Genomic DNA, 27,006 nt, shown 5'->3' with positions numbered 1-27,006 from the left:
TACAGTAGCTTTCCCCATTTGAAGGTGAACTCTGCCACCTTGTGGTTTTGTGCAACAAGTGCTTTAAAGGAAAAAATTCCACTGGCTAGAGAAACTTAAGGAATATTAACATTTGAAGATGCAAACTAGCTTAGGTAGCACGTGTTTCTATAAAGTCCCTGGTAGAAGACTAGTTTGGTTTTGTAATGTAATTGAGAACTCTCAGCCACCTTTGAATTTATGTTGATGTACAGTATAGCTTTGAATAACTTCCTGACAAGAGTTTAGCTTGAAATTAGAGGTAAACATTCAGTATTTGAAAAGGCAAAGATTGTTTTATATATGGCCAAGGTTACTGAAAAGAGGTAGGAGTAGACTCTTGCCTTTAAGACCCTCACTCTAATGGGAGACGTGGGAAGAATATCCATAGGTGGCCGTGAGAGCACAGGCAACTGAAGCATTAATTTTTGCTGTGTGGGGATAACAGTGTCTGGTCAAGGGATAGCTGGCGTCTTTGGAAGGCAGGGCAGTCAGTTCGTTTTGCAAGACTTCTTGTGAGAGGGGTCGTGCCACCCCTTCCCTCCCCCCAATTTATTTGAAGGTGAAGTTTATTCTTTTTTAATGCATAGTTCTGACAAACATCCATAGTTGTGTTTAATTAAAAACTTTAAGGCTTTCCACTAATAACCTGCAAAAAAAGAAATCCTAGCCAAAAAAACCCCGTAGTGATTCTTTCTTAATTCCTGTCAGGTACAAATGCTGTGTGACTTGACATTAGGAAAAATGAGTGGTAGAGGTTCGTTTCCCAAACCTCTATTTTAGAGACACTGAAACATACTTCACGGCAGATTTGGAGTCCGCTAGGTGGAGTAGTTGTGTTATTTATTTTAATACTGCAGTTACTGTGGCTCTGAGGAAATGCTTTACAGCTGTGTCCCCAGTTCTTTCAGAATTCCAGCAGAGGGGCTGTGCTCCTAAAGAATGCTACATCTTTTTGACGTTTGGAAAGACTTTGAAGTAAAAATGCAGTAGTGTTGAAGTAGCCGTGATTCAGGGAGAATAAAGAGGGATTGTGTTTTTCTACAGAAGAGGCTTAAGGGAAAAGCCAAGGAGTGGGTGGTGATTTGAGGATAAGGAAAGAGAAAGGTAACCAGAGTGAGATGTGCTAAGATAATTGTTGGTTCCATGTTGCTAACTTATTGACTCTGGGGCTTAAGGATTGTCACTGGAGGCTTAAGGCTTAGGCAAGGGGAAGACAAAGCGGGGGTAAGAAATGAAAGAGGTAGAAGAGAGCGAGGTAAAAAGCATACGGTTTCAGGGCCAATTCCTTTTGGGGTGTTAGGAAAAGATGGAAGTAGGGAGAAAAGTGATTTTAGCAGATAAAAATGGAGAAAATACCACTTGTCACAGTCTTTATAACATCCATTCTCTACCAGGAGATATTGGACTAAATTTTATTGGTATGTAATTGTGCAATGTAAGACAATTTGTGATTGTTTTCAACAGTTTTCTCTGGATTAGTGTACTTTAGAAACCTGAACTGTGTCCTTTATCAAAGATCCAGACTTTTCTTTATTCTTGTATCTCACTAGTATGTGGCTGGAAGGAGCTTCTGATTATTGTTGTATGTATAACTAGGTCTTGTGTTTCTGGTTTCCCATTTGGGGGGATAATTTGCTCTCTGATACCCTTGTTTTCCCTAGTTTTTAGTCTCTAGGTTCTATGTAAATAAGAATGGTATAATGTTTGCAAGAAAATTTTATTAATTTAAGCACTGAAAAATAGAATCTTATAACTTTGGAAGGGATATAAAGATCCCCTACCTTTAGGAAAGTGACACTTTAGTCAGCCAGAAAGAAAAAGTGAGCTGTTTTAAAAGACTTCCACCAAAGGAGTTTCCACAACATTCTTGATGTCTCATTTAAGGAATTCTTTATTATATCTCACTGAAAATCCACTTGCTGTAACAAACTGTTTATATTCCTTATCATTGAGAAGCATTTACATAGCTCCTTGCTTATACATGAAACACTGTAGGACCAAGTCTTTTTGTTTAGCATATGGCCCAACATGTTGAGGGTTGCTCTGTAACACTCAGAAGAAAAACGTTAAAGAAACACATTTTGTGTTTCTTTAACATTTTTAAGAATAAGTAAGAATAAGTGAATTTCAGAGCTGTGAAGAGCGTTGATTAGCTGTGAGTTACACGTCTAGACACTGTGGTGCCTGTGAAAGTCATCACCTTTTCCTCATCATTTCTGCTTCTGTGTAGTTTGTCTTCAGGTTGAGAACAGCTGGCTGCCATCTTCTCTGTAAGATCATTTTTTGTCACTTCTCTTCTTCTTTTAAAGGCTGCAAATAGTTCCAGTTCCTTTCATCTTTCTTCAGAGGTTTTATTTTTTCATCCTGTTAATCATCTTTGAGTCTCTTTTGAATCCCCTCCAAGTTTTATTTTTCCTTAACATTCCTTTTCAGTTTAGAAGTACAAAGCTGGATGCAGTGCCCTGAGAGTTTCTGATCACCTTTGAGTGTCATGAGAAGATGATTTCACACTTGTACCTGTGCCAGAATCCATTTCATATCACCTTAGATTATGTTTGCTTTCCAAAACTGTACTCATGTGGTGCTGACTGCCTGTCAGATTTTTATCTCCTGTGACCTTGATCTTTTCCTCTTATGTTTATTTATAACTTGTACATTAATCATCTTTTATTTGTGGAGTTTATTTTTCTTGGCTGGATAGATTGCTTTGCACTGTCCTCACTGAAATTCATTGCCTTTCTTTTTCTGATTACTTCACCACTTACTCAATGTCATTTCTATTCTTATCTTCCAGTGTGCCCAGCCCATGGGCTTCCATTGCCTGTGCTATCCCAGTCAGTGATGCAGATGTTAAAAAAAGAAGGGTAGAGACAGTGTCCTCGAAATGATGGCAGAACATGATGTGTTGATGTTTCTCAAAATTTACTCTAATGAGCAGCCAGGCTGAGTGGTAGAGGGCTGTCTGTGTTCCCCTCCTTTCATGCTTTTTATGCTCCTAGGATCTGTTCCTCTCACCACCAAAGTTTGGTGCCTCCATCACCACACAGCTGTGCTAAGGAACAAAGAAAGCTTTGTCAGAGCAATTCATCTTACACGCTGCTGTCAGATTTAATTTTTTTCACTGCCTTGTTCATATCTTTCCCTGTTCATAACTTGCAGTGGCTCCCCAACACCACTGAATTAAAAATAGCTTTCTCGTCCGGCATTCGAGGCACGTTTTGGCCCCAGCTTCCCTTTCTGGTCTGATTGCCTGTAACTATTTGTTTAAGAATGAACCACTTGCCATTCTCTCACACTTTCTGAGGCCTTGGTTTGTCTGCATTGTTTGCTTAGAACACTCTGACCAAAAAAAAAAAAAAAAAAAAGGTCCCTGGCAGTCCAGTGGTTAAGACTCTGTGCTTCCACTGCATAGGGCATGGGTTCGATCCCTGGTTGATCCCACAGGCCATGTGGCATGGCCAAAAAAAAAAAAAAAAGCACATGCTGACACTTTTCCATCAGATTTTTGTCTGTTAACACCATTTAAGACCAGTGTCTTTCATGTTCCTTTCTTTGTGGATTTCTCCATCTAGATATGATCTTTCCTTCCCACCCTCCCTTATACTCCTGAGGGTACTTATTATATTTTGTCTTTTGTTATAACTAGTCTTTAGAAATAACCATGCTTTTCTTAACCTTCCTGGTAGACTGTAGCTTTTTTTTTAACAACTGTCTCTTCCTCATCTTGGTAACTTTGGATATACCTCCTAGTATGTATTTGCATAAGTAGATGCATAAGAAAATACATTTTTGCTTATAGTATTTATGGGTATGTGCCAAATAAATGAACTATATATCAGTTTCAGCATATTATATGATATATTTGATTTAAATTCTATTGTAAGCTCCTTACTTGGTAACAGACTGGTAGTAGAGTTTGGACTGGCAGCTGGTATACACTTTGAGTAGCATTGTTATAGTCTACTTTTTCACCCTTAAAAAAATTCTAGAAGGAATTAAAAGTTTATATCAATTTACTGCATTAGTCATTAAACAAAAGTTGTTAAATGCAGCAATTGCTTGATTGCATAATTAAAATTTACTCTAAAAGCCCTTTTATAATGGACTTTTATTGTTTTCTAGAAATTACCCAACTCTGGCTAATATCGAAAGGAAGAAAAAGTTAAAAATTGAAAAGGAAAAGAGGGGAGCAGTGTTGACAACGACACAGTATGGGTAAGTTCCTTAAAATTGCTTGCACCCTCAATGCTTATTTTAAATGCATGTATGTACTTATAAATAGTAAAAAAAGAGCATACACCCAAATCCTAAAACCTCTATACTTTCAATTCTGAAATCTTTGCTTTTGTAACTTTTTTACTTAAAAATTTTAACATTATATTTTAAAATAAGTAGTACCCTACATTTATGTGGTTTTCAAAACGATTTACAGTAACAAGTCTCTTCTGTCTTTGTATCCTAGCTAAACAGATCTCCTTCCCAGAGGCAACCCATTTTATCTTTCTAAAGATATTTCATCTTTATATAGCACATAGATAATAGTCTTTTTTTCCTTTTTTGATACTATTGTACATCTTGCTTTTTTTAGCCAAATAATATACCTGGAGATTGTCCTATATTGACATATAAACAAGACTCCTCATTCTCTGAGGGTGTGTAAGAAGCATAAGAATATCCCGTAGGGTCTTTTTTTTTTTTTTTTTAAAAACAATTCTCTATTGACAGACATTTAAGTTTTCACCAATCTTTTACTAATAAAAAGTTGCCATTATTGCCCTGTACATACATTTTACACATGTGCAGATATTTCTGAGCATGGATTCCTAGAAGTGGTTTTTCTGAGTCAAAAGACATGTGTATTTATAATATTGATAGGTAACTGCTAAATACCTATCACAGAAGCTATTGTAGTTTACTCTCCCACCAGCAGTATATGAGACATCCCATTTTCCCCAATGCCTCACATTCATAGAAGTTTTTCCATTTTGTTTTGTATTGAAGTGTACAACTGGATGAATTTATATACGTTCACATACCTACATACCCATGTAACTTCCACACATTAATAATACATAGAACATCTTTACCTCACAAAGGTTTCTCTCTTAGGCCCTCCTTAGTTCCATGCCTCCCCACAAAGGTAACCTCTTTTCTGATTTCTATCATCATAAATTCATTTTACCTGTTCTTAGAACCTTGTATAAATGGAATCATATAGTGTGTCTTCTTTAGTGTATAGTTTCTGTGGCGCAAAATTATCTTGTGAGATTCATCCGTATTGTTGTGTATAGCTGTAAATCCATTCTTATTGCTATATAGAACTTAATTGTGAGAATATATATTCATTCTACTATTGGGCATTTGGATTGTTTCCAATTTGGGCTATTATGAATAAAGCTGCTATGAACATTCTTTTAAGTGTCTTTTGTGGACATAAGTACTTGTTTCTTGTTTACATTGGCCATATACACACACACACTAGGTCATACTAGATATTTAGTTATAATAGATATAGTCAAACAGTTTTCCAAAACACTTGTACTAATTTATACTCCTACTGACTCTGTATCTAATTGCTGTGTGTCCTGGTCAGTGCATAGTATTGTTATACCTTTTCCTCATGTTATACCATTTCCCTCATGACTAACGATGTTGGACATCTTTTTATATGCTTATCCGTCATGTCGATATTCTCTTGTGAAGTGCCAGTTCAAGTCTTTGATCATTTTTTTTTTGGCTTTTTTTTTTAATTTATGTGTAACATAGACAAAATTATTTAAGTTAATAAATTTTTAAGGAATTTCACGTGTTCTGATTGTTTCTACTGCCAATCACCTTAGTTCCTCCAAACTCATAATCTTCAAGATAAAATAGCCCTTTCAAAAAGAAGTTGTTATGTTAGCCCACAGTTCTTTTAGTTGGGCTTCTTTGATCTCCAGGGGAATATGGACACACTTCAAAATTCCACACGTGTAATCTTTGGGATCCAATTTCCTCAAGCGATTTACTTTAGGACCATGTTTAGGGTCAGGAGATGGACCTGCTTGGTTCTGAATTTGACATCCTCTAAAAATGTGTTAGGTTCAAATCATATTCACTCCTAAGCCATCACACCCTAGAACAGTACAGATCATTGGGATATGCCAATACCTTTTTAAAATCCAAACACTGTGTTCAAGATAAAAGCTTAAAAAAAGAAGCCATCTTTGTTTCATGTCAACATTAAAATTACAGTACTAAATCAATACAGCTGATAATTTAAAAGCTTAAGATACGAGGGAAATTATCAGCTCTATAGTCCTGGAAGCAATCTTTATGTTTATGAAGACACCCCCATCACTTGATTCTCTTTTAGGTATCATGTTCCTTCTTACCTGTATCAAAACTCATACTGAACAATGAGTTCTGGGTTGCAAAAGAGGATTTATTTTTGCCCCTGTCTAGAAGTCTTTGTCCAGAAATTAGACAAACACAAGTGCTATTGACCACTTTTTAACTGGGTTGCTTTTCTTGATTAGTAGGGGTTATTTACTTAGATACAAATCCTTTTTTGCGTAGAGTATAGGTAGTGCAGATATATATAGTCTTGCAATTTGTGGCTTGCCTTTTTACCCTTAATAGGTGTCTTTTTTTTTTTTTTTCTCCATATGATAGTCTTAACTGCTCAGATATCTGGGGTCAGCTGGGGGTTATCTGGTGATCTTGACAAGGCTTAGTCACAGCTGGGGGTTTGTTAGCTGATGGTTGGGGTGCCTATATAGTTACTATTCGTGGTACTCCTCATTCTTTAGCGTAGATCCATCTTTCCATCTGATACCATTTTCCTTTTGCCTGAAAGACTTCCTATAACATTTCTTGTAGTGAGGCTCTGCTGGAGATGACTTCTTTCAGCTTTGTGTGTCTGAAAAGATCTTTATTTTACCTTCCTATTGGAAAGATATTTTTGCTAGATACGTAATTCTAGGTTAAGTTTTCTAAAAATTTTATAGTATTTTAAAGATGTTGCCCCATTGTTTTCTTATTTGCATTGTTTCCAAGAGAAATCTGCTGTCATCATTTTGTTCCTCTATATAAAATACCTTTTATCTCTGACTGCTTTTAAGATATTCTCTTTCTCACTAGCTGTGAGCAATTTGATTATTATGTGCCTTGGTATTATTTTCTTACTTTGTTTTATTGTCCATTGAGAGTATATGTAATGAACCTTTTTTTTTAAATGGTCTTTGTTTTCCTATGCATAGTTTACGTAAGTATGTGCTCACATAAGTATTTGTTTTCCTCCTAAGAGTAGTAATTGCTGTGGTTTGAGAGGGCACTTGATTTGGGCTAGCTGTGAAATTGTGCTTGGTCTATGATCTTTAAGTTTATCCTCCTGTAATGTGAAGAGAGTAATACCTCTCTAATCTATTTCAAGGAGTTACCATGAAGTTTAGACAAAAACCATGAAGTTTAAACAGGAAACAAGGTAGCATATTTGTAAAAGCGTCAGAAACTTTAAGGCTACTTACAATTAAGTAGATAAGAGTTAATGCACTTCGTAAAGTCTAAGGAAAGGAACATTTTATCTTAATGTATAACAGGAATGAAAGAATGCTGCCAATTAAATTCACTTACTGTAGATTGTACAACATAGCCCAGTTTCAGAGGGATTACATTATGGGAGGAAATGTGCAATTTGGAATTGATAAAGTATGGTATATTGTGGTATGTTATCCTTTTAAAGTTCTACTTTGGAAGCCATTGAATTTATTTTATTCTGGTCTCTTTAATGTACTAGGTGACAGGTGATTGACGGCTAAATTTCTTTTGCATTCAGTAATCTTTTTCAAATTTTTCTTGAAAGGTCAGTGGCTTTTATATTAAGAATTGCATTTTTCTTACTCCAGCAAGATGAAGGGGATGGCCAGACATTCACAGACGGCAAAAATCAGAAGTCCTGGCAAACGTCACAAATGGAAAAATGGTCATGCTGGACAGAGAGCAGCCATTGGGTCAGGCAATCCCTTGTATGATTCAAAGCCTGAAAGTACACCAGAGGCAAATTCAGACCCTCTGGGTGTTTTGGTAAACACCGATTCCGGTAAGCTAAATAAGAAAACACCGTGTTTTTAAGAGTATAGCCAGTGATGCAGAAATTGATTCTTCACATCCTTGTTTGGGGAGAGTTTAATGGCAAAAAATATAAAAAGGGAGAATGATGCTTTTGTTCTTAATAGGAGTGTTTTGTCAAAAACCTTGTTTAAAGAAACTTTTTCTGAATCTTGGGAATGAATGCATGAGGCAGGCAGAATGTGGGAGAAAGATTATATTTATTGGATAATTTCCTTAGTATCATATAATCTTGGAAATTTTCTTAAGATTATTTTGAATGTATAGATGTTGTGGATTCAGATTTGCACCATTATGTGAATTTTCCCACCTAGAAAGCAGGAATTCCAATGGAAGCCAGTATTTATGCTGCTCAGCATGAACACGGTCTCTTTGGGTAAATAATGTTAATTCCATATATTTAAATAATACTGTTCTTCCTCAGAGCATAGAATATATTTATGTGTGTTTATTGTTTTTTCTTAAATTTCTTCTAGAATTTAGGAGATAAGTTTACTCTTGCTTATAAGTTGAGAAATTAAAGGACCAAAATGTTGCTGTCACAGAAAGACACTGCTAAGGCTTCATTTCTCTTCTGAAAAATAAAAACGTTTATGTAAATATTTTACCACCTTTCCTTCTAATAACGATGTGAGGTTTTATCCAGTTGCTAGTGATTCTTCTTTTGCAAAGGGGTGTTACTGATGTTACATTGCAGGTTTGCTAGCAGGCTCTGCTCAGCTTGGGGGAAAGCGGCTTCTACGACAATCACAGATTATGTTATAAATTTATTTATTTTGGGCTGTGTTGAGTCTTCGTTGCTGCGCGCAGGCTTTTTCTAGTTGCAGCGAGCGGGGGCTACTCTTCATTGCGGTGTGCGGGCTTCTCATTACGGTGGCTTCTCTTTGTTGCAGAGCACGGGCTCTAGGCGCGCGGGCTTCAGTAGTCGTGGCTTGTGGGCTCTAGAGTGCAGGCTCAGTAGTTGTGGCACACGGGCTTACTTGCTCCGCGGCATGTGGAATCTTCCCAGACCAGGGGTCAAACCCGTGTCCCCTGCACTGGCAGGCGATTCTTAACCACTCTGCCACCAGGGAAGTCCCATGGCAGATTACTGAATTTATGGATGGGAAGAAACAGGGGTATAACTACTTCATTGACTAAATCAGGATGGAAAAAGATCTTGGCATAAGGGAATGTTGGGCTAAGAGTGACAAGATGAAATTTAGTAGGAATAATAATAATAAATTATTTTAACACCAACTAACACTTACTGAGTAAGGTATTGGGTTGGCCAAAAAGTTCGTTTGGGTTTTTCCGTAACATCTTAAGAAAAACCCAAATGAACTTTTTGGCCAACCCAATACTTCTGTGCTCTAAATGCTTTGTATATATTAGCTCTTTTCCTCCTGACAACGTTTTACGTATGTACAGATGCTACTTCCATTTTCGAACCAAGGAACTTAGAGTGAGTAATTTACCTTAGTCATGCTGCTAATTAATGGCAGAGCCAGAATTAGAATTTAGGTGTCTAACTCCTAGTATACTATACTACCTCTACACGTGGAGTCTGAATTTGGCCAAAAAAATATTGTAGGAGTCTAGGATAGTTGAGATGTGGGAGAGAGTTTTAAAAAGGCATCTTATGCTTGCTGCTAGCAAGGCAAAGACAGAAGACATTTTGGGCCAGGGCTGAATTTACTCTTGGGCACTGATTTTTTTTCCTTCAAAAAATGTTGGAGAGAGCCCACATACTTCTTCAAACTTACAGTTTGTGACCTTGATGATGAAATACAATCTGTACCTAAATATAAACTTCCATGTCATTAAAACACTTGAAACACAAATGTGAAGACTACTGTTATAAACAGTGTTACTAATTTGAAAATTACATAATTCTTCCCTTTACGCAATTTTCTAAATGAACATTTGAAGGATTCTGTAGCACTGAATACTCCTGTTTTTGCATTGTTAGCTTTGGTTGGGTAATTCTGTTTTCTCATTTTTAAAGAAGTGTTTCAGTGTATCAATCTGGTGAAACACTAACAAAAAGATGAGTATATCTTGCTTCTATTTGTATCTAAATCTTCAAGAGACACCTTAGACCTGAGAAACAATAGTTAAATGCCTTTCATCCTCATGGTAGAAAGCATTCAGTCAGATCTACGAGCAGTTGAATGAGAGATAGCAAGTAATTTTGTTTTGGCTTAATGTTGAAACGCTTACCTATTCTGAAGGTCAGAGATGAAAATGTAAGTCTTGAATAATAATAAAAAATCCTAAAAGTAAGCTGTAAATTTATAATATTGTTCTTTGAGGAAATCAAAATACCAACAATCAAATTATGGTAGCTTAATTTTGTAGGAAAGATTCCGTTTAAATTTATGTTATTCTTTCCCTGGGATTTCTTCTGGACTTTCACATTTTCCAAATCAATGTTTCAGAGTGTTGGTTTTTCAGCTTTCCACTCCAGGTATAGCTACAGAAAACCGCATGTACTATTTTTTCACATGCCCTAGATATTCTCAGATTCTCAACTTTCCAATTTATCAGTTTTACCTTGTTTGGAGGCAGCTTCCTTCACATGGGCCAGAGCCAATCAACCTTCATTAAGATCTAGTTGTGCTTGTTATTCAAGTTGTCGGTGGCAGGGCAGCATTATGACAGTGTGGCCCTATTCATGCTCAAATGTCGCACTTGACACTTTTCAGCACTAAGGTCACTTTAAAAATGAAGATCCCAGTTTCTTTTATTTTTTGCCTTTTTTGGGCTTAGAACCTTATCTAGACAGCAGCATTCACATTTAGACAAGATAGTAGTTGTTGAGAATCTCTATAAACCTCATGTCACGTTTAGAAAATCACTGTCTGAGCCCACCTTTTTTTGATGGTAGTTGGTAGTATGTGAACCCTCATTAATCGTGTAGATGCTTTATTTATTTATTTTTAAAGATGGAGAATTTCTAAATTAAATTAAATTAATTAATTAATTTATTTTTGGCTGCACTGGGTCCCCGCTGCTGCGCGTGGGCTTTCTCTGGTTGTGGTGAGCAGAGGCTACTCTTCATTGCGGTGTGCACGCTTCTCATTGCGGTGGCTTCTCTTGTTGCGGAGCACAGGCTCCAGGCGCACGGGCTCAGTAGTTATGGCTCGCAGGCTCTAGAGCACAGGCTCAGTAGTTGTGGCACACGGGCCCAGCTGCTCCACAGCATGTGGGATCCTCGCAGACCAGGGCTTGAACCCATGTCCCTTGCATTGGCAGGTGGACTCTTAACCACTGCGCCACCAGGTACTTTCAATTGGGAATGGACATTGCTTCCAAAGGAAAGCCCGTCATTTGGAGTCTCAGCTTGTGAGTGTTGAGTGTGGCCTGTTGTCACTGGATTTCCTTGGCGGTGCTCTGCCCTTGTTTAAATACAGCTTGTTCTGTGGCTGTCCTGGCCCGTGGTTTTAACCAGTATTGTCTGGGCCAGAAGGAAAGCAGCTGGTCAGGAATGTGTCCTTGAGCATCACTGACTAAGGTGCCTCAGTGTTCACAAAACAGAAAGGATCCAGTTTGTTAGTCATTCATCATAACAAATATAGCTCTTGTCATAGAACACTGGGACATCAGTCTAACTATGCATCGAGGTAAGCTAGATGGCTTCTGTTGTTAAAAAGGTAGACATTCAAGTAAGAAAGTAAGCTGGCCTAGCACATCAGAAATCATGAATGCCCATTGTTAAATACCTGGTTTTGAGGTTTGGAAACTATAAACCAAAGTTCCCATTTTTTTAGAGTGATTTTTTCCATATATAGCTTTTTCTTTGTGAGAATTTATAAATCTTCTTGGGGTTACAGCATATAATTGTGCTTTGTTCCATAAAGGCAATAGGGGAAAAGAGGTATTCATTTGTATGAACTCCTAGCTCTTACCCTTGGGAAGGCAGTTAAGTGTAGTGAGCTTTGTGACACTCCTCATAATGAGTACACCAGCCACTCACGTTGTGGTTTTAATGTATGTCTAAAATTCTTTGCTTCAAGAGGTGGAGCTTAATTTCCCTCCCCTTGCATGTGGGCTGGACTTAGTGACTTGTTTCTAGGAATAGAATAATGAAAGAGCAGAATAGTAACATTATGGTGGAGACTACCAAGGGATCATGGTTAATATCACCAGTAATAGGTTGAGATGTACCCCCTGATATATGATGAGAAGGTCACTACCTCAAATCCACAGCCTCAGTCTAATCATTAGAAAACATCAGACAGACCCAGCTGAGGGATAGATATTCTACAATAACTGACCGTAGTCTTTAAAACAGTCAAGTTCATGAAAGGCAAGGAAATACTGAGAAATTGTCACAGGTTTGGAGAAGACACAGATCAAGGAGTCATGGTGATTGAATGTGATGTGATATGGTGGATTGAATCCTAGAAGAGAAAAAGGACATTAGTGGAAAAACTGGTGAAATTACATTACAGTCTGTAGTTTAGGTAGTAGTACTATTCCAATGTTAATTTGTTAGCTATGGTAAATGTACTGTGGTTTGTAAGATGTTAATATTAGGGGAAGCTAGGTGAAGGGTATATGGAAATTCTTGGTACTATCTTTGCAACACTTGTGAATCTAAAATTGTTTCAAAATATAAAGTTTAGAAAAAAAGGGAGGCAGGAAAGGTATGATATGTAGGCCAGTTAAAGCTGTGTGGTCCACTTCTTGAATTGTGAGGAAACACTTTCCTCCAGGTTTTATTTTCCTATGTTTTCTTCTTCTATTCATTTCTGATTACAAAAATAATGCAGAAAATGTGAGGAAAAAATTGAAAAGCAAAATAAAAAACAACCTACTTACAGACAGCCACTGCTCACGTTTTGTTTTATATCCTTCAATATTTTTCTTATACACATGTATGTGATTTTTTAAGAAAAATGGAATCATTTTATTGAAAAGAACAAAGAATAAGCTCTGAATCCAGACAAAATCAGGTTTCTTTTGTGGCACCACCTCGGCATAACTCTATCATTCTGTACCAGTTAGCCTTTTTGAACTTGTCCTTAACTCATTCATGCAAGAGTTTGTTCTTCAACTATTTCTTGAGCACTTATGTACTGTTCTAGGCTCTGAGGATACAATACTGAACAAAGCCAAACCCCTTCTTTCCTGTACCTTATGTTCTGCTTGGGGCAGCTGCAGTAAATAGGGGTTGATATCCTTCATAACAATGAGTAAAGCTAAGGAAAAGGATAGAGAATGGCAGTTGGAGAAAGGGGTGTGCTATTTTATATAATCAGCAACGGCATCTGTATGATAAGGCGACATTAAGAAATCTGAGTAAAATTAGGGGCTGAGACCTGAGGGGAGAGTTTTCCAAGCAGAGAAAGCAACAAGTGTGAACACCCCATGGTGAGAGCGTGCTTTGTGTATTCAGGGAACAGCAAGGTTGGAGTGGAGTAAGCCAGGAAGAAAGTGGTGAAGGATCAGATCAAGTAGGGTCTTGTAGGCAGCAAAGGACTTTGGACTTTACTCCGAGGTTGAGCAGAGAGGTGATGTGATGTGTTAAGGTGGAGAATGGACTGCAGAGGTGGGCGGGTCATATCAGGGTGTCCTTTCAGGAGGCCGCTAGAACTGTCCAGGTAGGAAATGTTGACTGGGACTGGGGTTATAGAAGTGAAGTGATGAGGAGGAGTATGATTCTGGATATATTTTCAAAATAGAGCTGACTGTACTTGTTGCTAGATTGGATATGGTATGTGAAAAAGAGAAGAGTCAAGGGTAGTTCTATTTTTAGTTTTTTAAGGAACCTCCATACTGTTCTCCATAGGATCCAGCAATCCCACTACTAGGCATATACCCTGAGAAAACCATAATTCAAAAAGAGACGTGTACCAAAATGTTCATTGCAGCTCTATTCACAATAGCCCGGAGCTGGAAACAACCTAAGTGTCCATCATCAGATGAATGGATAAAGAAGATGTGGCACATATATACAATGGAATATTACTCAGCCATAAAAAGAAACGAAACTGAGCTATTTGTAATGAGGTGGATAGACCTAGAGTCTGTCATACAGAGTGAAGTAAGTCAGAAAGAGAAAGACAAATACCGTATGCTAACACATATATATGGAATTTAAAAAAAAAATGTCATGAAGAACCTAGGGGTAAAACGGGAATAAAGACACAGACCTACTTGAGAATGGACTTGAGGATATGGGGAGGGGGAAGGGTAAGCTGTGACAAAGCGAAAGAGAGGCATGGACATATATACAGTACCAAACGTAAGGTAGATAGCTAGTGGGAAGCAGCCGCAGAGCACAGGGAGATCAGCTCGGTGCTTTGTGACCGCCTGGAGGGGTGGGATGGGGAGGGTGGGAGGGAGGGAGATGCATGAGGGAAGGGATGTGGGAACAGATGTATATGTATGACTGATTCACTTTGTTATAAAGCAGAAACTAATAAAAAAAAAAAGAGTCAAGGGTGATTGCTAGGTTTTGGCGTAACCATGTAGAAGAGCTGGCGTTTATTGAGATGGAGACTACTGGCAGGCATGTTTGGAGGAGAAATCAAGTGCTTGTTTTTGGACATGTTAACCTTTGAGATGCCTGTTTGATACCCAAGTAGAGATGTTGAATAGCAGTTAGGTTATTCTGGAGTTTAGGGGATAATTGAAGGCTGGAGGTATATATTTGTGATTTACCAGCACCTAGATAGTACTTTGAGATAAAATGAGATCATAAGAGGAGGAGGAGGAGGAGGCATAAAGAGAAAAGGTTGCTGAGGATGGGACCCAGGGACATTCAAGAGTTTTGAAGTTGGTCAATGAAGAGAATTTAGTAGGGAGACTGGGAAAGGAGAGCCAAGTGAAAGGTTTCTGGAAGCCAAGTGAAGGAAATGTTTTTAAAAGTAAAACATGACTACAGTTGGCCCTTGAACAGTTTGGGAGGTTAGGGGCACCAGCCCTCCACATGGTCGAAAATTCAAGTGTAACCTGTAGTTTGCCTTCCATGTAATGCAGTTCTTCTGTATCCACAGTTCCGAATCCATGGATTCAACCAACTGCAGATCAGTTTCAATAGTATTTACTATCGAAAGATATCTGTGCATAAGTGGACCCATGAACTTCAAGCCTGTGTTGTTCAAGGGTCAGTTGGACTGTCAGATGTCGTCACTAAGTTAAATAAGATGAGCACCAACAAGTATTCCTCTTTGGCAACACAGAGGAATCCAGTGCACTTGGAAGAAAAAGGTTCACTGGTGTGGTGGGCCTGAAAGACAGATTGGAGTAGATTCTGGAGCCTGTCAGATAACTGTAGGAAATTTCAGGCCTGGGTATTCCCTGGTGAATTATATAAATAGTTATTTGGGGTTTTGCTGTGAACGGGAACAGAGAAATGGGCTATAGCTGGAAGACATTTATTAACATTCTTGACCAGAGAGACATTTTGGTAAGATGACTTAATTTTAAGAAGAGGACTTTATATATCTGTAGGAGATATTCTAGCCCACTAGTTAAGAATTGGGATTTGGAATCAGATAGCCAGAATTTAAACTTGACCCATGTGTTCTATAGATTTGTTACCTGAAGGATCATCCAGTTCAGATTCTCTGAATTTTGGTTTCATCACCTGTAATTAATAGTGAAGGCGGGGCTTCCCTGGTGGTGCACTGGTTAAGAATCTGCCTGCCAAGGCTGGGGACACAGGTTCGAACTCTGGTCCGGGAAGATCCCACATGCCATGGAGCAACTCAGCCCGTGTGCCACACTACTGAGCCTACGCTCTGGAGCCTGCGAGCCACGACTACGGAAGCCCACTCTCCGAGAGCCCGTGCTTTGCAACAAGAGAAGCCACCGTGATGAGAAGCCCACCCACTGCAACAAAGAGTAGCCCCAGCTCACCACAACTAAAGAAAGCCCACGCGCAGCAACAAAGACCCAGTGCAACCAAAAAAAAAAAAAAAAATAGTGAAGATGATACTTCATAAGGATTAAATGAGCTCATGCTTTTAAAGAGCATTATATAGTCAACTGTATTGTACTTTTTGGTGCTTCTCTTTGGGTCTTAAAAGGAAATACTACACTTTGGTACATCATCATTCAAACAATGAGATGACCAGTGTCTATACTAATATTGTTGCAGATTCTGTTTTATCTACTAGTAACATATGTGTGTATATATATATATATATATATATATATAAAACTGCATATTTTCCTCGCCCTTTATTAATTCAGGAGAAAAGGTAATAAGTTAGCTAAAAATCGACAAGGAGCAGTTTTTGGAGGGGCTGCTGCTGGGCAGTGTGGGTTGGTGGAGGAGAGAGGATTTAACTTCATCCACCAGAAGGTGGTAATTCCATACTCACATAAGTTTCCTCCTGTTTCCTCCTGGCATGTTTTGGTTTCCCTTGGACTGACTTGGTAAACGTTAAGTACTGTCTTGAAACATTTCATATTGGTTGTGGGTTGAGTTGGTTCATTACACAGACAGGTTACTTACTGTCTTCATTCTTCAGTCAGGCGTTACTGACTTGTTTAGAATAGATGTAATACATTTTGAGAGCTGCCAAAACTAAACATAATAGGTGGTGTCCGGGGGCTATAGCTAAGCTTGCTGGGCTCTGATCAAACACTTTACCTTTGGCAGGCTCTTAGTACTTGGTAAATTCTCATAGTTGGCTTGTTTACTTAAATTCTTAGAAGTTCTAAATAATAAAAATTTGGGGCAGATTCAGTTCAGCGTAACTCTTTGTGCCTTTAGCTATAGAATGGTTGAAACGTTATATGTGCCCTCTAACCCAGTCTTAAAAACAACAAAAAGAGTGGATATTTTATATTTTATTTATTCTAAATCTAATTTTCAGAGTCTGTGATCCTAATCCAGTGAAGTCAAATAAATTTATGGCCTTCCTGCTACCTTAATAAAATTAATTAATAGCCTAAATAAAATAAAATAATAACAAAGACTGTCTAGTTAATTTAGAGAAGGCCCAAGTTCCATAACCTGTGAAGCATGGTAAGAAACTGAGTCGTGTATAGCTTCCATTTGCCCCTCTGTTTTCTCTTTGGGGCAGATAGCTTATCTGACCATAAAAATTTAAACCAAGGGGAAATTTTTTGAGTCTGCTGGATTTCATTTTTGGGAAGATGGAGGAAATGATCAGAAATTACTTTCTTTTCACTAACACATGAGGGAGTGGGGGGCTGTCAGCTTTCTTTTTTATGGTTGTAGATATTTTTGGTGTACAGTTTTACTCTTCGGTCTTTCTATTCCAGAGTCTGATAAAGAGGAGAAACCACAAAGTGCTGTCATACCTAAGGAAGTGACACCAGCCCTGTGCTCCCTAATGAGCAGCTATGGCAGCCTCTCGGGGTCCGAGAGTGAGCCAGAAGGTAAGTCATGGCCTCAGTTGTTACAGTTACGTTTGTTTCATTGCTTTTTGCCTTTGATGTACACTACGCATCAGTAGCATCCTTTCATGTGTATGTATCTGAGGACAAGTTGTGTCATGCACATTCTTTGATCCTCCAGTTCCTTCTTCATTTGATTCAGAAGTTAACATGGGATGAAATGAAGTGGGAGAAATGGGGAAATGTATTGCTCCTCTAGGAGAAAAGGGCAAACAATAATGAAAGAATAGGAAGGGGAAGAGATAATATCCACTAGTGAAATTAAAGAAAATTTTAAAAGATATAGTGAAGAAGGTTAATTACTTCTCTCTACTCTCAAGAACCCTTGTCTTAACATGTTTTGCACCTTTAGTAGGTGGAGCGAGGTCCTTTGTGACAAAGAGGATAATAACATTCCTTACATGTATATGGAGCATTGCTCTTTATAGAGCTCATTTACCTAAATTATCTAGGTACAGTAACCCTATACTTGCGTTGCATTCGCCTGTGTATGTACTTTAAAGGTTGAGAGACACGGAGTCCTTTAGATAGTCTTTCTGAGAAGTTAACGTTGTTCAGGATACGTGTGTTAACCTTTAAAGATGATAATAAACCAGCTCAATCACTAGCGTCTCTTTTAGGGCCACTTAAAAGAGCTGCAAGTAGGCTTGGCAGTATGGCAGTTCTTAACCCAAGGTTCATATCAGTAATCCAGCATTTGTTTAGTGAATAAGCATGTGTCCTATTGTGCCTGTATACCTGACTCTGCATGGTCATTTTATCTAGGCTTCACCAACCAACCATGAGAGAATTCATGAGTGTGTGTCTCAGATATGTAATCACAGTAGGGGCTGTACTCAAGAATAGAGGGTCTTAAAAGTGAATATGTAGGATGAAGGGAAGGTTTGAATGTAATTGGATGAAGATGGCAGGACTTTTAATGTTGGCTAGGCTAGAGAAAACCAATGTTTGTGTAGTTGAGATGTTGAAGGAAGGGTTGGGCTTTAATACGAAAGTTAAGGCTTAGATCTATCTATAACAGGAATTTTTTTTTCCTTTTTTCCTTATACTATGGTAGCTGGCTAAAAGCTAGTTGAATTTTGAAATATAAACTACTTTGGCTTTATCAGAGTATTCCTTAGCAGATGGTTGCCTCTTCTTATTTTTTTTTTAATCTTAAGAAAAACAGTATTTATTTCTTTACTCTTGTTTCCATTATACTGATATGAAGATGAAGTTATTCTTTAAACACGTATTACATTTCCTGCTTATCATTTGTATTTATGACAGGTGATAGCAAAGAGAGCTATTACCAGATTACTGAATCCCATAAAAACAAGCTGTACTAATGCTTTCTTCTCTCATTCCTAAGATAAAACATTTTATACTCATGTCTTCATTTTGAGGCTGCCACTATTTTTTAAATTAGAAGGAAGAAAGGAAACTGAAAGGGATCTTTGAGGTTTCAACCCTCCATTTTATAGACTCTTAAGCTTCGAGAGGGTAGGTTTGCAAAGCTAGTATATGGCAAAGCTGATGTAAAGCTTAGGTTTAGGGACTTAAATGTCTAAAGAAGCCAACTATATTGCCTTCCATTACAGTCTTTCTTTGCGTGGCATTTGCTTTCTTCCTGCACAGTAATGCATAGCTTTTCTTTTCTAGTACATAACAGAAGATGTTGTCTGTTAAAAGATATATTTGATTTTGTATGAATTCATTTTGACTAATTGTCTAAAATGTCCTGCCTTAAGGAAAAAGTCGTTGCTTCACATTCCTAAGCCTTAAGAATTATTTTATGTAATTTGAATTCAGCTTTATTAAGCCATCCAGGTCACTAGCAAATTTCTAGCTTTCAGTGTTAATTCTGGACTATAGGATAGGATAGGATATTGACACAGAGGGACTTCAGAATAAATAAACCAAGGAAATAAAGTGAGCGTTCTCTGAACCATGAAGTAGCGCCTAGAAGGCTGCTTATTTAAGTGGCTTCTAAATGGAGAGAAGCAGTCTGATTCTTTCTCACAGATTTTAATGACCGTATTTTCATGTTTAAGACCTGTCTTAACTTAAGAATTAACATAGAAGTGTGTAGAGGATCTTAAACATGAATAGTGCTTTTCCCGAATGAATTTTAAACCAGGAAAGAGTCCTTCCAGAAAGACTGAGCAAAAGAAGAGGCTATATACTTGGTTCTGGGGCTGTCAGAATCATTAAGATATAGATAGGAAAGAAAATTTCAGTGAGCAGTATTTCCAGACGTTTTATCTATCCTGGGTCTTGCATGTTAGTTTTTTGTTTTTGTTTGCGCCATGTGAGAAAGAAGTTAAGCACAGTTTTGCAACTCGCCAAAATTGTTTTGTTTCTTCAAACAGGTTTGACTATGATTGAGGGACCTCCATACTTACTGAAAATTGATTCAAAAGGCCACGAACAAAAAAGAGTGATTTAGGTTTGAAAAAACTCAGTGGCTATGTTTTAAATCTATTTGGATTGATAAATATTACATTAAAATATGATGCTAAGCCGGAAAATGTTGTGAACCTCAGAAACATATAAATGGTCTTAGTTCCTCATTCCTTAGCAGGGAATTGACAATATAGGCTCCGATTCATTTGACATTTTTATTCCTGGATTGGGAGAGCAATACTTGAAGGGAAAGGGAATAATAGAAAACAGTGCCCTAGTTTTTCTTTTTTACCTTTAATTATTATTCCCATAGTTTTGAACTCTGCAAACCACTTGTGAATTCTTAGCTCCATTGTTTTATGGTTATATTTCTCTTCTTTTCCTCTTTTCCCCATTAGTTTGAAGGCACATTAAAATCACTATCAGGGCAAATTCTTATATAGTGCTTACTCTGTTTCGGGCACTGTTTAATGTGCTTTACTCATTTAATTATTGCAGTAACCTCATGAAGTAGGTGCCATTACTTATGAGGAAATTTAGGCAGAGATAAGTAGCTGCTCCAAGGTCACACAGCTAGGAAGTCTTGGATCTAGAACTTGAACCTAACAGTTTGTAACAGAGTCTGTGCTTCTAACACTTACCCTGTACTTCCTTTCAAATGTAATTTCCACATTCAGTCCTATGTAATGCTTGAATGTTGAGAGTTTTGAGGCATATGATTAGCCTGTTACACTCTTGTCCAGGCAATTGAACTCAGTTCCCGACTTCTAGAATAGAACTCTTTATATCACATCAGCCTATAATTCATGGTAATCAAAAATAGAGAAAAACCATTTGGGGCTGAGAGGAGAGAATTCCTATCTTAATACTTGTGAATTTTCAACTGATTGTATGGTTGTTGTTGTTTTTTTTCCTCAATATATGGTGAAATACACCGGTTGATTTTCAAATGTCAAACCAACCCTGTATTCCTGGGGTAAAGTCTACTCGGTCTTGGTGTATTACCTGTTTAATACATTACTGGATTTGATTTGCCAATATTTTATTAAGGATTTTTGCATCCGTGTTCTTGAGGAATATTAGTCTGTGTTTTTCTTCTCTTATAGGCTTTGTCTGGATGTGGGATGAGTTGGGATCTGTTTCCTCCTCCTCTTTTAAGGGTTTGTGTAGAATTGCTGCAATTTTTTCTTGTTTGTAGGATTCAGTAGTGAAGCCATCTGTACCTGGTATTTTCTCTGGGGGAAGATTCTAAATTAATCAAATTTCCTTAATAGGTATGGCACTATTCAGATTTTCCACTTTTTCCTTGAGCCAATTTTGGTAATTTGTATTTTTCAAAAGAATTTGTTTCAGTTTGACCAATTGTCAAATTTATTGACATAAAGTTGTTGGTGATATTTTCTTGTGACATATGTAAGATTTATAGTGATGTTCCTTCTTTGATTCCTTATACTATCAATTGGGGTTTTCCCCCCTTTTTTCTTGATCAGATCATCTTGCTAGGTGTTTATTAATTTTATAAATCTTTTCAAGGAACTGCCTTCTGGCTTTGTTGATTTTTTCCTGTTGTCTATTTCTAATTGATTTTCACACTTTCGCTCTTTCTTTCCTCCTCACTTTCTACCTCATTACAGTAGAAACTTAGATAAGTGATTTTAGATTTTTTCATTTCTAATGTAAGCATTCAGAGCTATACATTAGCCTCCATGCATTGCTTTAGCTGCATCCCGCAAATTTGACACATTTTGTTTTTATTTATTTCAAAATATTTTTTAATTTCTCTTGTGATATATCCTTTAACTCTGGTTATTTAGAAGTCTGTTGTTCAGCTCCAATTTTTGGAGGGTTTTTAAAGATAGTTTTCTGTTATTGATTTTATTTACTTCTGTTATGGTCAGAGAACATATTCTGTATGCTTTCAGTTTTTCAATTTATTGAGATTCGTTTTATACCCCAACACAAGGTGAATGTTTATGTGAACTTGACAAGACTGTGTGTTGGGTCGAGTGTTGTCAGTTTGAATTGGTTGTTAATGGTACTCAGGTCTTTCATATCCCTGCTCATCTTCTGTCTCATTGTTCTTCAGTTACTGAGAGAAGAGTATTCAAGTCTCCAACCTTAATAATGGATTTGTCTATTTCTCCTTTCAGTTCTGTGAGCTTTTGCTGCATGTATACTGAAACTCTGTTTTTAGGTGTTACTGTTTTGTCTTCTTGACAAATTGACTTCTTTATCATTATGAACTGTCTCTCTTTATCACTGTCGATAGTCCCTGTTCTGAGGTCTCCTTTGTCTGATATTGATATAGCCATTCCAAATTTATGATTGCTGTATACACAGTATCTTCTTCTATCCTTTTACTTTCAACCTTTGACTTTATATATGCAGTCCTTACCTTGCATTGTTCCTGAGGCTTAATCTCAGTTCAAACTGCGCAAAACAAGGACTGCCTGCAATTTAAGGTTGGTTTCTTGTAGACATTATGTAGTTGGTCTTGTTGTTGTTTACCAGTCTGACCAGCTAACCTTTTTTTTTTTAAACATCTTTATTGGAGTATAATTGCTTTACAATGTTGTGTTAGTTTCTGCTGTATAACAAAGTGAATCAGCTATACGTATACATATATCCCCATATTCCCCTCCGTCTTGCATCTCCCTCCCACCCTCCCTATCCCACCCCTCTAGGTGGTCACAAAGCAGCGAGCTGATCTCCCTGTGCTATGCGGCTGCTTCCCACTAGCTATCTGTTTTACATTTGGTAGTGTATATATGTCAGTGCCACTCTTAACTTCGTCCCAACTTACCATTCCCCTTCCCCATGTCCTCAAGTCCATTCTCTACGTCTGTGTCTTTACTCCTGTCCTTCCCCTAGGTTCTTCAGAACCATTTTTTTTTTTAGATTCCATATATATGTGTTAGCATACGGTATTTATTTTTCTCTTTCTGACTTACTTCACTCTGTATGACAGACTCTAGGTCCATCCACCTCACTACAAATAACTCAGTTTCATTTCTTTTTATGGCTGAGCAATATTCCACTGTATATATGTGCCACATCTTCTTTATCCATTCATCCACTGATGGACACTTAGGTTGCTTCCATGTCCTGGCTATTGTAAATAGAGCTGCAATGAACATTGTGGTACATGACTCTTTTTCATTTATAGTTTTCTCAGGGTATACGCCCAGTAGTGGGATTGCTGGGTTGTATACCACCTAACCTTTTAAGTGGGGTATTTAAACAAATAATTATAATCAATGTTGTAATTATCGATATTTGTTTCTATTTGTCTCATCTGTTTTTGGTTTATCTGTTTATTAGGTGTATCTCTTTGTTTTATTTTTTAGGAGTTGGTCTACAGTTTATAGGATACAACTTTAACTTATCAAATATACTTTCAAATGATACTATAGCACTGCATATATAGAGTCATACCTCAGAGATATTGTGGGTTCTGTTCCAGACCACTGCAATAAAGCAAGTCATACAGATTTTTTGGTTCCCTGTGCATATCAAAGTTATGTTTACACCATACTGTAGACTGTTAAGTGTGCAATAGCATTATGTCTTTAAAAAAAAACAGTGTACTTACCTTAATTGAAAAATACTTTATTGCTGAAAAATGCTAACCATCATCTGAGCCTTCAGTGAGTCATAATCTTTTTGTTGGGGGAGGGTCTTGCCTTGATGTTGGTGGCTGCTGACTGCTCAGGATGGTGGGTGCTGAAGGCTGGGGTGGCCGTGGCAGTTTCTTAAAATAAGACACCAGTGATGTTTGTTGTATCAGTTGACTCTTCCTTTTATGAACAGTGTCTCTTGTATCATGCAGCGCTCTTTGATAGCATCTTATTCACAGTAGAACTTCTTTCAGAATTGAAGTCATTCCTTAGAAAACCTGCTGTTGCTTTATCAACTAAGTTTATGTAATATTCTAAATCTTTTGTTGTCATTCAACAGTCTTCACCAGGGGTAGATTTCATCTCGAGAAGTCACTTTCTTTGGTCATCTCTAAGAAGCAGCTCCTCACCTGTGAAAGTTCTATCATGAGATTATAACAATTCAGTCACACATCAGGCTTTATTTTTAATTCTGACCCTTTTGCTATTTCTACCACATCTGCAGTTACTTCCTCCACTGAAGTCTTAAACCCCTCAAAGTCATCCATGAGGGTTGTAGTCAACTTCTTCCAAATTCCTGTTAATGTTGCTATTTTGACCTCTTCCCATGAATCATGAATGTTCTTACTGACATCTACAATGGTAAATCCTTTCTAGAAGGTTTTCAATTGACTTTGCCCAGAGCCATAGGAGGAATCACTAATCTATGGCAGCTATAGTCTTTCAAAATGTACTTAAATAATAAGACTTGAAAGTCAAAATTACTCCTTGTCCATGGGCTGCAGAATGGATGTTGTGTTAGCAGGCATGAAAACAACATGAATCTCCTGGTACATCTCCATCAGAGCTCCTAGGTGACCAGGAGTGAGCAGTCATATTTTGAAAGGAATCTTTTTCTGAGCAGTAGGTCTCATCAAGAGGCTTGATATATTCAGTAAACCATGTCATAAACATGTGCTGTGTCATCCAGGCTTCATTGTTGCATTTATAGAGAACAGGCAGAGTAGATTCAGCATAATTCTTAAGGACTCTAGGATAGTCAGAGTGGTAAAGGAGCATAGGCTTCAACTTTAAGTCACCAGCTGCATTAGCCCCTTACAAGAGAGTCAGCTTGTCCTTTGAAGCTTTAAAGGCAAGCATTGTCTTCTCCTCTCTAGCTATGAAAATTATAGATGGCATCTTCTTCCAATACAAGGCTGTTTCGTCTACATAGAAACTCTGTTGTTTAGTGTAGTCGCCTTTGTTCATTGTCTTAGCTAGGTCTTCTGGATAATTTGCTGCAGCTTTACATCAGCACTTGCTGCTTCACCTCGCACTTTTATGTCAGGATGACGGCTTCTTTTAAATCTCTGTTAGTTTCAGACCTTTCTTCTGCAGCTTCCTCACTTCTCTCAGCCTTCAAAGAATTGAAGAGAGTTAGGGCCTTGCTCTGGATTATAGGCTTTTGCCTTAAGGGAATGTTGTGGCTGGTTTGATCTTCTGTCCAGACCACTACAGCTTTCTGCATATCAGCAATAAGGCTGTTTCCCTTCCTTATCATTTATGTGTTCACTGGAGTAACACTTAATTTCCTTCAAAAACTTTTCCTTTGCTTTCACAACTTGGCTAACTGGTACAAGAGGCCTAGCTTCTGGCCTGTCTCAGCTTTTAACTTAAAGTGAAAAACATGAGACACTTCCTTTCACTTGAACACTCAGAGGCCATTGTAGCACGGTTATTAACTGGCGTAATTTCAGTATTATGTCTCAGGGAATAGGGAGGCCTGCGGAGAAGGAGAGAGATGAGAGAAAGGTAGGTGAAGCAGTCAGAACATACATATTTATGAATTAAGTTTATTGTCTTATATGGGCATGGTTTGTGGTGACCCAAAACAATTACAATAGTAACATCAAAGATCACTGATTACAGATGACTATAACAAATTTAATAACAGTGAAAGTTTGAAATATTGAATCACCAAAATGTGACACAGAGACATGAAGTTTGAAATATTGAATCACCAAAATGTGACAGAGAGACATGAAGTGAGCAAATGATGTTGAAAAAATGGTGCTGATAGACTTGCTCAATGTTGCCACAAACCTTCAATTTGTACAGAATGCTCTATCTGTGAAGAACATTAAATCGAAGCACAGTAAAATGAAGTATTCCTGTAATTTAAGAATTTTACAGCAATATATTAGATTTTCCTCTTCCCTTCCTTTGTGCTATTGTTATCTTAGATTTTAATTCTATAGATGCTATAAACCCCACATACATTGTTATTATTATTTTTGCTTTAAATAGTCAATTATCTTTAAAATTTTTTTCAAGTGAGAAAAAAGGTCTTTTGTACTTATCCACATATTGACTTTCTGGCACTCTTCATTCCTTTGTGTAGATCCAAGTTTCCATCTGGTATTATTTCTTTCATAGGGATCATTTTCTGTAGTTCTTTGTGGTAATCTCAATTATTGGCAGTCATAGCTCACAATTTGAAAAATTTTGTATAATACATTGTACATGCTCAGTTTTAACTAGTAAGTAGCCAGTATTATGGCTGGGGAAGGGGAATGTTATGGGGTTTTTTTGTTATCTTTGGAAGTTTTCCCTGTTTTTTAATTTGTTTTTTATTTTTGTGTTTATTTTTCATCACATTTAGAAGCTCCCATCAAGACTGAAGCAGACATTCTGGCAGAAGACCAGGTTCTTCATAGCAGTACTCCTAAGAAACCAAGTCAAGATGTTAAAGCAACTGTTAGAAATTTCTCTGAAGCCAAGTATGAGAGCCGAAAGAAAAGTTTTAAAAACACAAATCCTAAGAGGAAAAAAAATTATCGTAATTATCAAACATTATTTGAACCAAGAGCACACCATCCATATCTCCTGGAAATGGTAAGTGATTTTTCTTTATGTTCTGATCTTTGTGTTCTTCTCGTGTCTTGAAGATAGAGCTCCTGGGCTTGTGTGTGTGTATTTTAAGGTTACCAGAGACATATGCTCCTTGAAGAGTTATCTATGTATCTTAATTCTGAAGCTGCATTTGAAATATAGCTGATATTTGGTAAATGTAGAATAATTACAATTTTCAAAACTGCTTAAAATAAAGGAATCTAGGTTTAAGTGGTTGGTAAAGAAATATGTATTGAAGTGTACTGACCTCTTTCAAGTTTTCCTGTTGAAAGCACAGCTAAATACAGTGCAGGCTGAAGGGAGAGAAAGGGTTTTATGTTTATTCTGTGCATTATTGGCTTTATTCTCAGCATGATGTGCTCAAAAATTTATGATCTTTCTTCAAATTGTAAAGAAGCAATGCCTCTTTTGATTCTAAGTGATGGACATGAAGCTGTTCAAAGATCCAAGACTTTCATATCTAAGAGTGATAGAAATACTCTGAAATTTTCAGTGGAATTGTAAAACTATCTGTTGGCATTCTGTGCAAAGTCTGATTTTGCCTGGTCAGATATATGCTTCTGCTGTAGCTGAAGTTGTTCTGTGACTACACTCTATGACATGTTGTAATACATGTAGA

General features: G+C 37.4%; 1 protein-coding gene across 1 annotated transcript in view; it reads left to right on the top strand.

Moving 5' to 3' along the window:
- Positions 1 to 27,006, top strand: part of NUFIP1 (nuclear FMR1 interacting protein 1) — a gene marked incomplete at its 5' end in the record, with an annotated part of 40,361 nt that overhangs the window by 12,354 nt on the left and 1,001 nt on the right. The window contains 4 exons of the mRNA XM_079722057.1: positions 4,144 to 4,236; positions 7,908 to 8,101; positions 17,359 to 17,475; positions 26,137 to 26,369. Of these exons, the coding sequence (XP_079578183.1) occupies positions 4,144 to 4,236; positions 7,908 to 8,101; positions 17,359 to 17,475; positions 26,137 to 26,369 (637 nt within the window). The remainder of the gene's footprint in view (positions 1 to 4,143; positions 4,237 to 7,907; positions 8,102 to 17,358; positions 17,476 to 26,136; positions 26,370 to 27,006) is intronic.

The sequence above is a fragment of the Hyperoodon ampullatus genome (genome assembly GCF_949752795.1).
Source record: "Hyperoodon ampullatus genome assembly, chromosome: 16".
Lineage (NCBI taxonomy): Eukaryota > Metazoa > Chordata > Mammalia > Artiodactyla > Ziphiidae > Hyperoodon > Hyperoodon ampullatus.
The sequence above is the reverse complement of the archived record's forward strand: the minus strand, read 5'-3'. Positions and strand labels throughout refer to the sequence as shown.